This window comes from Salmo salar, chromosome ssa26 (assembly GCF_905237065.1).
Source record: "Salmo salar chromosome ssa26, Ssal_v3.1, whole genome shotgun sequence".
Taxonomy (NCBI): domain Eukaryota; kingdom Metazoa; phylum Chordata; class Actinopteri; order Salmoniformes; family Salmonidae; genus Salmo; species Salmo salar.
The window spans coordinates 55,098,987-55,111,486 of NC_059467.1; the positions used below are offsets into that span (position 1 = coordinate 55,098,987).

A 12,500-nucleotide genomic window follows, 5' to 3' on the forward strand; every position below is an offset into this window, starting at 1 on the left:
AAGGAGATAAAGTTCCTCATTACCAAACTGCTCCCAGATCAGCGTCTCTAGGGGCAACTTGGAAAGGAGATAAAGTTCCTCATTACCAAACTGCTCCCAGATCAGCGTCTCTAGGGGCAACTTGGAAAGGAGATAAAGTTCCTCATTACCAAACTGCTCCCAGTTCAGCGTCTCTAGGGGCAACTTGGAAAGGAGATAAAGTTCCTCATTACCAAACTGCTCCCAGATCAGCGTCTCTAGGGGCAACTTGGAAAGGAGATAAAGTTCCTCATTACCAAACTGCTCCCAGATCAGCGTCTCTAGGGGCAACTTGGAAAGGAGATAAAGTTCCTCATTACCAAACTGCTCCCAGATCAGCGTCTCTAGGGGCAACTTGGAAAGGAGATAAAGGGGCCTCATTCAGGATGAAGGAGACGTTATTGGTTTGTTTCTCTGTGCTGCCCTCTGTCGGTCTCTACAGCTCAGTACAGCTGATAGTGAAGACCAGGGGCCTCATTTATAAAACGGACTTACGGTCAATTCTGATCTGAAGTCTGACTGACGCAGAAAACCACCTAGTAGTTATTTATAAAACCTGACTGAAATTATCTTCTCTACTCAGAGTCTAGACTTCACGTCAGAGACTTTCCTGCTGGTTATGTCAGGCTATTCTTTCTCCCTTGCAGTTTAAGGTCAGACCATTTCTTTCCCCCTGCAGTTTAAGGTCAGACCATTTCTTTCCCCTTGCAGTTTAAGGTCAGACCATTTCTTTCTCCTTGCAGTTTAAGGTCAGACCATTTCTTTCCCCCTGCAGTTTAAGGTCAGACCATTTCTTTCCCCTTGCAGTTTAAGGTCAGACCATTTCTTTCTCCTTGCAGTTTAAGGTCAGACCATTTCTTTCTCCTTGCAGTTTAAGATCAGACCATTTCTTTCCCCTTGCAGTTTAAGGTCAGACCATTTCTTTCTCCTTGCAGTTTAAGGTCAGACCATTTCTTTCTCCTTGCAGTTTAAGATCAGACCATTTCTTTCCCCCATCAGCCACAGTTCTGTCTTGCTGCCCCACCTCGTTCACTGCAGCGGTGACACACTCCCAAGATACCTGTTTGTCAACCCACTATTTAATCCGCCGAATAATACGTGTTGCCTGTCTTCAATCTCCTCTACCGTCGCCGTGATCTCGTCTTCCACAAAGTTATCTTTTCTGTTTTGGTCCATGGCTTTTCCTGACTAAACCCTCATCTGTGCCGACATTCTAGAAGGGGAAATCGCTGATTGTAAGGCACGTTCAGGTGCCGTCAATTTAAAGTTTATTAGAGATTTATAGATCACAGGAGCGTAAATTACAAATGGGCTTCTTAGAACCAAATGGGCTTCTTAGAACCAAATGAGCTTCTTAGAACCAAATGGGCTTCTTAGAACCAAATGGGCTTCTCAGAACCAAATGGGCTTCTCAGAACCAAATGGGCTTCTCAGAACCAAATGAGCTTCTTAGAACCAAATGGGCTTCTCAGAACCAAATGAGCTTCTTAGAACCAAATGGGCTTCTCAGAACCAAATGGGCTTCTTAGAACCAAATGAGCTTCTTAGAACCAAATCGGCTTCTTAGAACCAAATGGGCTTCTTAGAACCAAATGAGCTTCTTAGAACCAAATGAGCTTCTTAGAACCAAATGGGCTTCTCAGAACCAAATGAGCTTCTTAGAACCAAATGGGCTTCTCAGAACCAAATGGGCTTCTTAGAACCAAATGAGCTTCTTAGAACCAAATGAGCTTCTTAGAACCAAATGGGCTTCTTAGAACCTGCGTAAGCAAAGTTTTTCATGCTCAGTATATTTTATGAATTCAACGTGAGCACACTGTCGGAAATCATCTTACCACCAAGTTCAAGTATAAATCTAACAACATGTTGTCTAAGTGAGACCCCCAGGGGTCCAGGATCTCATGAGGGAAAACATGTTGTCTAAGTGAGACCCCCAGGGGTCCAGGATCTCATGAAGGAAAACATGTTGTCTAAGTGAGGCCCCCAGGGGTCCAGGATCTCATGAGGGAAAACATGTTTTATAAGTGAGGCCCCCAGGGGTACAGGATCTCATGAGGGAAAACATGTTGTCTAAGTGAGGCCCCCAGGGGTCCAGGATCTCATGAGGGAAAACATGTTTTATAAGTGAGGCCCCCAGGGGTACAGGATCTCATGAGGGAAAACATGTTTTATAAGTGAGGACCCCCAGGGGTACAGGATCTCATGAGGGAAAACATGTTTTATAAGTGAGGCCCCCATACAGGATCTCATGAGGGAAAACATGTTTTATAAGTGAGGCCCCCAGGGTGATCTCATGAAGGAAAACATGTTGTCTAAGTGAGACCCCCAGGGGTCCAGGATCTCATGAGGGAAAACATGTTGTCTAAGTGAGGCCCCCAGGGGTCCAGGATCTCATGAAGGAAAACATGTCTTTTGTTTCCAGATCAGGATTTGGGCTCGTAAACAGGCCATTGCTGAGGGCCAGGGAAATTACGCCCTCGAAAAAACTGGACCAATCCTGGAGTTCTTTGAAAAGTACTACAGCTCTAGCTATCCTCTGACCAAATCAGGTAATACTTACAGTGAGGGGAAAAAAGTATTTGATCCCTTGATGATTTTGTACGTTTTGCCCACTGATAAAGAAATGATCAGTCTATAATTTTTATGGTAGGTTTATTTGAACAGTGAGAGACAGAATAACAAAAAAAATATATAAAATGATTTGCATTTTAATGAGGGAAACAAGTACTTAAAGAGTAATATTCTTCCTCTCAGATTCCCTGTCTGTTGTTGAAGAGAGAGATTCCTAATGCATCCCAAATGGCACCCAATTCCCTTTGTAGTGAGCCTACCTTTGACCAGGGCCCATAGGCCTCTAGGCTAAAGTAGTGCACTATATAGGAAACAGGGCACCGTTTGAGACTCACACCCATTTGTTAAGTGTTGTAATGGATACGTCAGCTCCTTTCCCCCTGTAGACCAGATAGCTCTGCCTGACTTCAGTGCCGGAGCCATGGAGAACTGGGGACTGATCACCTACAGAGAGACAGCCCTGCTCTTCAACCCAGCCAGCTCGTCCAACGGAGACAAAGAGTGGATCGCTACGGTCATCTCTCATGAACTGGCTCACATGGTCTGTATTACAGTCAATACTATACTGTTATATATACTGAGAGGCTGCAGCTGGCTCCCTGTGTCCTGTCCCTCTGTGTCCTGTCCCTCTCTGCACCCTGTATCCTGTCCCTCTCTGCACCCTGTATCCTGCCCCTCTCTGCATCCTGTTTCCTGCCCCTCTCTGCATCCTGTTTCCTGTCCCTCTCTACACCCTGTTTCCTGTCCCTCTCTACACCCTGTTTCCTGTCCCTCTGTGTCCTGTCCCTCTCTGCACCCTGTATCCTGCCCCTCTCTGCACCCTGTTTCCTGTCCCTCTCTACACCCTGTTTCCTGTCCCTCTCTACACCCTGTTTCCTGTCCCTCTCTGCACCCTGTGTCCTGTCCCTCTCTACACCCTGTTTCCTGTCCCTCTCTGCACCCTGTTTCCTGTCCCTCTCTACACCCTGTTTCCTGCCCCTCTCTGCACCCTGTTTCCTGTCCCTCTCTGCACCCTGTGTCCTGTTTCCTGTCCCTCTCTGCCGCTGTCTGAATAGGGTTTATGTGTCCACAGTGGTTTGGTAACCTGGTGACCATGAAGTGGTGGAATGACCTGTGGCTGAACGAGGGTTTTGCCTCCTACGTCTCGTATTTGGGGGCCGACTCTGCTGAACCCACCTGGAACGTTGTGAGTCTATCTTTTCATCATATCTGAGTGACTCCTAACTTGACTTGAGATAAAACATGTACAGTACAACTTTAACTGTTGCACAGCTCTCCAAATATACCTTTTTCAAGGATTTTAACACACAAAGATATCAGCTCTCCAAATATACCTTTCTCAAGGATTTTAACACACAAAGATATCAGCTCTCCAAATTCCATCTGACGGTACAAGTGAAAGGTTAAAAGCGGAGGCCTTCCTCTCTCCACAGACAGACCTGATAGTGCTGAAGGAGGTGCATGGAGCGATGTCTGTTGACGCGCTGGCCTCCTCTCACCCTCTCTCTGCTAAAGAGGAAGACGTCGTGAGACCTGCACAGATCAGTGAACTGTTTGACACCATCACCTACAGCAAGGTATGCTTCTAATCACACATCTCACTGGCAACCTACTGGCTTCACAACACAGCACAGCATGCCACATTCACCTGGGTCAAAATCACCTGGGTCAAAATCATCTGGGTCAAAATCACCTGGGTCAAAGTCACCCGGGTCAATGTAATCTGGGTCAAATTAATCTGGGTCAAAATCATCTGGGTCAAAATCACCTGGGTCAAAATCACCTGGGTCAAAATCACCTGGGTCAAAAACATCTGGGTCAAAATCACCTGGGTCAAAGTCACCTGGGTCAAAGTAATCTGGGTCAAACTCACCTGGGTCACAGTCACCAGGGTCAAAATCACCTGGGTCAAAATCACCTGGGTAAAAGTCACCTGGGTCAAAATCATCTGTGTCAAAGTAATCTGGGTCTAAGTCGACTTGAAAAAAATTAATCGGCATTACATTGAAATAACAAATGCCACATGTCCTGAAGGAAATTAAATGATTTTCTGTCTGCATTTCTCTTAGGGATTTTGACTCAGGCGAGAGCGGCGGGCTGGACTGGGCTGTGACAAGGCAGACGTTTCATTTCTTATATCCTGTGTTCTCTTCCTCCCAGGGAGCTGCTGTTCTGAGGATGCTGTCTGACTTCCTGACGGAGCCGGTCTTCGCCAGAGGACTTAGTGTGAGTATTGTTTATGTACATGTCTAATTACTATATTTTGTTCCACATCATTTTGTTTATATATATATATATATATAAAAGTGAGAACTTACAGTTATGAATGTAACTACTGTTCCCTGAAGGAGGGAACAAGGTATAACATGCTATTATGGGGAGTCAACGACCAATCACATTCACCTGAAGTAAAAACACACCCAATGGGTTAATGAATGTAGAACCCGCCCATCAGAAGCCACACCTTCCTGGCAATGACACCGACGCTTGTAATCAAATCAAATCAAATTGTATTGGTCACAAACACATGTTTAACAGATGTTATTGCTGTTGTAGTGAAATGCTTGTGTTTCTAGCTCCAACAGTGCAGTAATATCTAACAATACACAGCAACACACACACACACACACACACACACACACACACACACACACACACACACACACACACACACACACACACACACACACACACACACACACACACACACACACATCTAAAAGTAAAATAATGGAATTAAGAAATATATAAATATGTGGATGAGCAATGTCGGAGGGGCATTGACTAGAATACAGTAGAATACAATAGAATACAGTAGAATCCAGAATATACAGTAGAATACAGTAGAATACAGTATATACATATGGAATTAGTGAAACATTATGTGGACGTTATTAAAGTGATTATATAATGGAGCTGGCTGCCGTTTTACAGGCTCCTAACCAACTGGGCTATTTTGTTTGTTTATTTGTAATGTTTGTAACTTATTTTGTACATAATGTTGCTGCTTACGGTCTCTTATGACCGAAAAGAGCTTCTGGACATCTGAACAGCGATTACTCACCTCGAACTGGACAAAGATTTTTTGTTAAATGAGTCCAACGTGAAGGATATACTGCTTCCCTGAGACCAGGCCCAAATCCCTGTCATTAGCGTGACGAAAAGGCGCAGATACGGAGGGAGAAGGTCGGGATGCTTTGTGAGGATTCAGAGGCAAGTGAGTAAATCACCACTACCATCGGTTCTATTGGCCAATCACTGGAGAATAAACTGGATGATCTACGATCAAGACTATCCTACCAACGGGACATTAAAAACTGTAATATCTTATGTTTCACCGAGTCGCGGCTAAACGACGACACAGATAATATGTGACCCGTTTCAGGAAACTAGGGGTACGTCGGAAGTCACGACTTCACAGCAGAGTCATTTTCCATTTTTAAAAAAAATGTAGTTTGTTATCAAAGTTTGTTTTTTTGGGCAGAAAAGCCTTCTGGAACATGTGAACTTTCATGTGCCTTAATAACAAACTTGTATGCCATCTGTAAATACTAATAAAATTGTTAAATTACGAGTCTTGTTGGTTTAGCTCAGAAAAAGTCAGCAACCTTCCCACTAGCCATGATTGGTTGAGATAATGAGTGGGCTGGACATGCTGAGAGAGGAGTTTGGATTGGACACAGTATTCCATTACACTTAGGAACCAGGAAATACTGGCTGTACCAACCGCTGCGTATTTCCGACACTGGAACTACCCGAATAACCCGCTTTCAAAGAAGAGAGGAAATCTCATTTCTCAAAACAGCTGGTAGGACACACCTACAGTGACACCTGGCATGCCCACCACTGGGCGGAGCACGGCCAACCTCCCACAAGTTGTCATCCTCAGGGGCGGAGCACGGCCAACCTCCCTCACGTTGTCATCCTCAGGGGCGGAGCACGGCCAACCTCCCTCACGTTGTCATCCTCAGGGGCGGAGCACGGCCAACCTCCCACACATTGTCATCCTCAGGAGCGGAGCACGGCCAACCTCCCTCACATTGTCATCCTCAGGGGCGGAGCACAGCCAACCTCCCTCACGTTGTCATCAGCAGGGGTGGAGCACGGCCAACCTCCCTCACATTGTCATCCTCACGAGCGAAGCACGGCCAACCTCCCTCACATTGTCATCCTCAGGAGCGGAGCACAGCCAACCTCCCTCACGTTGTCATCAGCAGGGGCGGAGCACGGCCAACCTCCCACACGTTGTCATCCTCAGGGGCGGATCGCCCCCTTTAGGACTGGGATCATGTGCTTATTTTGTCATGTCCTCTCACACCCGCCACTCCCAACAACCTTGTGTCTGACTGCAGGGAAGAGACTGATTTATGCTCACATATGGGTGAGACTTTCGATACCCTTCGGGACATGAGACAACGTACCATTGGCCCTGCGCCGTCCGAGTTAGGGGAGGGTTTGACCGGCCGGGATGTCTTTGTCCCATCGTTTTGTAGTGGACTCCCGTGGCGGGCCAGGCGCATGCACGCTGACACGGTCACCAGGTGTATGGTGTTTCCTCTGACAGAAAATGTTTTTTTTTTGAGGAAGGGTATAATTTGTATTTATAAAATGTATAATTGTAATATTTAAAATGACTAAATCGGGTAAATTTGTTTACATTTATTTACATTCTGGTAAGATGCCGGCAAAGTCGGTTGAATTCCGGTAGACGGAAACGGCCCGATGTACTTGGGCCGATTCTGGGCAGTCATTCATTTTGTTTCTGGGCCGAGTCCGACACCCGATTCCGGGCCGACTCAATCAGTTCCAGCCCCCCTGGAAGAGGGCCGCTTCTGGGCAGATTCCTCGTTGCTAGCTGGGTACTCTCTCCCCACTAACAGACAGCTAAGTCGGAGCCGAATCCAGTAGTCTTTGTTTGCTTGAAAAAGTTTTTGGAAATTGCGTGACGCGGTCTCCTTAAGGCGAGCTGAAGAGTGAAGAATTAAGGAAATTAATGTTTTAGCCAGGAACGTGGGCTTCCAAGGGCGGGCTCTGCATTCATTATCCCATTGGGCATGTTTTTGGTTTTCTTCAGGTGAATGTGATTGGTCGTTGACTCCCCATGGTGTCATCTCGGGGCTCCCGAGTGGCTCAGCGGTCTAAGACACTGCGTCTCAGTGCTTGGATCAAATCCAGGCTGTATCACAACCGGCTGGGATTGAGAGTCCCATAGGACGGCGTACAATTGGCACAGCGTCGTCCGGGTTTGGCCGGTGTAGGCCGTCATTGTAAATAAGAATGTGTTTTTTAACTGACTTGCCGAGTTAAATAAAGGTTAAATAAAAAAATGAATAATAATAATTATACAGAGTGACCGACTGAAAGGGAAGTGATTTGGTATTTTGAGGCTGAAATGTGACTCGATCTCTCCACAGACGTACCTGAATACATTCCAGTACAGCAACACAGTCTACCAGGACCTCTGGAAGCACCTGCAGATGGTAATCAATGATCTTTGTCATAACGTTTACCTTCACATACCTGGCCCATTATTAATTAAGGGCCCGATTCAGACTTAGGAAATGTATGCCTTTCCTACGCACTTCTCAATAGTTGGTATTCAGACATACCTTATGAAGGTGCGTAACGAGCTTTTGCAGACGTGGTTCCCTTGCGCATGCTGAATACATTTAATTCAACTGTTGAATAAACATCCCACTTGCTGGCCAGTAGAGTTTCTCGTGGAGATTTCATTCAATAGGGTTTTCAGTACATTTATCTTAAGCCATCCCTTTAAATACGGAGTACATTTATCTTAAGCCATCCCCTTTAAATACGGAGTACATTTATTTTAAGCCGTCCCTTTAAATACGGAGTACATTTATCTTAAGCCATCCCTTTAAATACGGAGTACATTTATCTTAAGCTATCCCCTTTAAATACGGAGTACATTTATCTTAAGCCGTCCCTTTAAATACGGAGTACATTAATCTTAAGCCGTCCCTTTAAATACGGAGTACATTTATCTTAAGCCGTCAATTTAAATACGTAGTACATTTATCTTAAGCAATCCCTTTAAATACGGAGTACATTTATCTTAAGCCATCCCTTTAAATATGGAGTACATTTATCTTAAGCCATCCCTTTAAATACGGAGTACATTTATCTTAAGCCATCCCTTTAAATACGGAGTACATTTATCTTAAGCCATCCCTTTAAATACAGAGTGCATTTATCTTAAGCCATCCCCTTTAAATACGGAGTACATTTATCTTAAGCCATCCCTTTAAATACAGAGTACATTTATCTTAAGCCATCCCTTTAAATACAGAGTGCATTAATCTTAAGCCATCCCTTTAAATACGGAGTACATTAATCTTAAGCCGTCCCTTTAAATACGGAGTACATTTATCTTAAGCAATCCCTTTAAATACGGAGTACATTTATCTTAAGCCATCCCTTTAAATATGGAGTACATTTATCTTAAGCCATCCTTTTACATACGGAGTACATTTATCTTAAGCCATCCCTTTAAATACGGAGTACATTTATCTTAAGCCATCCCTTTAAATACAGAGTGCATTAATCTTAAGCCATCCCTTTGAATACAGAGTACATTTATCTTATGCCATCCCTTTAAATACAGAGTACATTTAATTTTGTGGACAGACTCACTAGAATACATTTAGAGAACGGGTTCCGAATGCATGGATCACTGAACGAAAGCCACCTAGGCCTCTTGGCCTCCGTTTCAGGACCAACTAGTACATTTCAAAAATACTCTGATCTCTGATTATTTAGGGTTAGGAAAGTATTTATGAATCATCCTAAAAGTTGTCATATTCAAGTTAATTCATAATTCACTAATGAGGTTTATTATTATTACAAATGTAGGATACAAACTGAAGGAAACTAACACTACAGTTATAAATGTTGAAAACTGAGAATAGCCCGGGAATATAATAAAAACATTTTAAGGCGCATACATCAAATCGGCAGGTTCAGCCCTACAGAAGACTATAGCCTGGGTTCAGCCCTACAGAAGACTATAGCCTGGGTTCAGCCCTACAGAAAACTATAGCCTGGGTTCAGCCCTACAGAAGATTATAGCCTGGGTTCAGCCCTACAGAAGACTATAGCCTGGGATCAGCCCTACAGAAGCCTATAGCCTGGGTTCAGCCCTACAGAAAACTATAGCCTGGGTTCAGCCCTACAGAAGACTATAGCCTGGGTTCAGCCCAACAGAAGACTATAGACTGGGTTCAGCCCTACAGAAGACTATAGCCTGGGTTCAGCCCTACAGAAGCCTATAGCCTGGGTTCGGCCCTACAGAAGACTTTAGCCTGGGTTCAGCCCTACAGAAAACTATAGCCTGGGTTCGGCCCTACAGAAAACTATAGCCTGGGTTCGGCCCTACAGAAGCCTCTCGCCTGGGTTCGGCCCTACAGAAGACTATAGCCTGGGTTCGGCCCTACAGAAAACTATAGCCTGGGTTCGGCCCTACAGAAAACTATAGCCTGGGTTCGGCCCTACAGAAAACTATAGCCTGGGTTCGGCCCTACAGAAGACTATAGCCTGGGTTCGGCCCTACAGAAGCCTATAGCCTGGGTTCGGCCCTACAGAAGACTATAGCCTGGGTTCGGCCCTACAGAAGACTATAGCCTGGGTTCAGCCCTACAGAAGACTATAGCCTGGGTTCAGCCCTACAGAAGACTATAGCCTGGGTTCGGCCCTACAGAAGACTATAGCCTGGGTTCAGCCCTACAGAAGACTATAGCCTGGGTTCAGCCCTACAGAAGACTATAGCCTGGGTTCAGCCCTACAGAAGACTATAGCCTGGGTTCAGCCCTACAGAATCCTATAGCCTGGGTTCAGCCCTACAGAATCCTATAGCCTGGGTTCAGCCCTACAGAAGACTATAGCCTGGGTTCAGCCCTACAGAAGATTATAGCCTGGGTTCAGCCCTACAGAAGACTATAGCCTGGGATCAGCCCTACAGAAGCCTATAGCCTGGGTTCAGCCCTACAGAAGATTATAGCCTGGGTTCAGCCCTACAGAAGACTATAGCCTGGGTTCAGCCCTACAGAAGCCTATAGCCTGGGTTCAGCCCTACAGAAGATTATAGCCTGGGTTCAGCCCTACAGAAGACTATAGCCTGGGTTCAGCCCTACAGAAGATTATAGCCTGGGTTCAGCCCTACAGAAGCCTATAGCCTGGGTTCGGCCCTACAGAAGCCTATAGCCTGGGTTCAGCCCTACAGAAGACTATAGCCTGGGTTCAGCCCTACAGAAGCCTATAGCCTGGGTTCGGCCCTACAGAAGACTATAGCCTGGGTTCAGCCCTACAGAAGCCTATAGCCTGGGTTCAGCCCTACAGAAGATTATAGCCTGGGTTCAGCCCTACAGAAGCCTATAGCCTGGGTTCAGCCCTACAGAAGCCTATAGCCTGGGTTCAGCCCTACAGAAGCCTATAGCCTGGGTTCAGCCCTACAGAAGCCTATAGCCTGGGTTCAGCCCTACAGAAGATTATAGCCTGGGTTCAGCCCTACAGAAGCCTATAGCCTGGGTTCAGCCCTACAGAAGCCTATAGCTTGTGTCTCCAAGTTTCATCCACGCAAATTATGAGGGCATACAATAACAATTTTGAATAACGGCAGGTTATTCAGCTATTTATAGCTATTTATAGCTTATTTCAATGTGGGAAAGGGTCCACAATACATGTCACGTTGATACGATTATCAGTTTTCTTCTGTATGACTGGTTTCACATTCATCTCCAGAGATTTTAAGGAAAAATCATCTAAAAACAATAGCATTTCCGTGCTCTAAACTCGGGTTTGAATCCCCCCTATTGTGTCTCAGAGTAGTGCTGATCTAGGATCAGGTCCCTCCTGTTCATCTCATTATGATGGAAAGGGGAACAACTGATCCTAGATCAGCAGTTATACTCTGAAACGTTTTATGAACATGGGTCCTGATATTCACTCTGTAGCCCAGCGTGCTGATAAACTGTTGTTGTTGATGTTGTTGTTGTTGGTGTTGTTGGTGTTGTTGTTGTTGTTGAGGGTGTTGGTGTTGGTGTTGTTGTTGGTGTTGATGTTGTTGATGTTGGTGTTGTTGTTGTTGGTGTTGTTGTTGTTGTTGGTGTTGTTGTTGATGTTGTTGTTGGTGTTGATGTTGTTGATGTTGTTGTTGGTGTTGATGTTGTTGGTGTTGTTGTTGTTGTTGTTGTTGTTGGTGTTGTGGTTGTTGGTGTTGTTGTTGTTGTTGGTGTTGTTGTTGTTGTTGTTGTTGTTGTTGTTGGTGGTGGTGTTGTTGTTGTTGTTGGTGGTGGTGTTGTTGCTGTTGTTGGTGGTGGTGTTGTTGCTGTTGTTGTTGTTGTTGTTGCTGTTGTTGTTGGTGTTGTTGTTGTTGTTGTTGGTGTTGTTGTTGTTGTTGTTGGTGTTGATGTTGTTGATGTTGTTGTTGTTGTTGTTTTCAGGCCGCCGACTCGACGCCAGGGTTAGAACTCCCAGCCTCCGTAGATGACATCATGAACCGTTGGATCCTCCAGATGGGCTTCCCAGTGGTTACCATAGATACGGCCACAGGAAGCATCAACCAGAGACACTTCCTGCTAGACCCTGACTCTGTAGTGGACAGGCCATCCCCATTCAAGTAACTACTGCATTACTTTTCCCAAAATACATGTGTGGGCTTGTTTTAGCAGTCTTCATGGCACTGGAAATAGTAGTACTAGTTTTCACTGCCGTAGTAATAGTAGTAGTAGTAGTAGTAGTAGTAGTAGTAGTAGTAGTGGTAGTAGTAGTGGGAGTAGTAGTACTTTTCACTGCCATAGTAGTAGTGGTAGTAGTAGTAGTAGTAGTAGTAGTGGTAGTGGTGGTAGTAGTAGTAGTAGTGGTAGTATAGTAGTGGTAGTATTAGTAGTAGTAGT

The 12,500-nt window shown here is 45.1% G+C and overlaps 1 protein-coding gene across 2 annotated transcripts in view; it reads left to right on the plus strand.

Annotated features, from left to right (window-relative positions):
• Nucleotides 1–12,500, plus strand: part of LOC106588063 (aminopeptidase N) — a 47,655-nt gene that overhangs the window by 9,183 nt on the left and 25,972 nt on the right. For both annotated transcript variants that reach the window (XM_045708629.1, XM_045708630.1), the window contains exons 4-10: nt 2,441–2,567; nt 2,976–3,130; nt 3,662–3,775; nt 4,023–4,166; nt 4,750–4,815; nt 8,004–8,069; nt 12,048–12,223. In XM_045708629.1, coding sequence (XP_045564585.1) covers nt 2,441–2,567; nt 2,976–3,130; nt 3,662–3,775; nt 4,023–4,166; nt 4,750–4,815; nt 8,004–8,069; nt 12,048–12,223 — 848 coding nt within the window. The remainder of the gene's footprint in view (nt 1–2,440; nt 2,568–2,975; nt 3,131–3,661; nt 3,776–4,022; nt 4,167–4,749; nt 4,816–8,003; nt 8,070–12,047; nt 12,224–12,500) is intronic.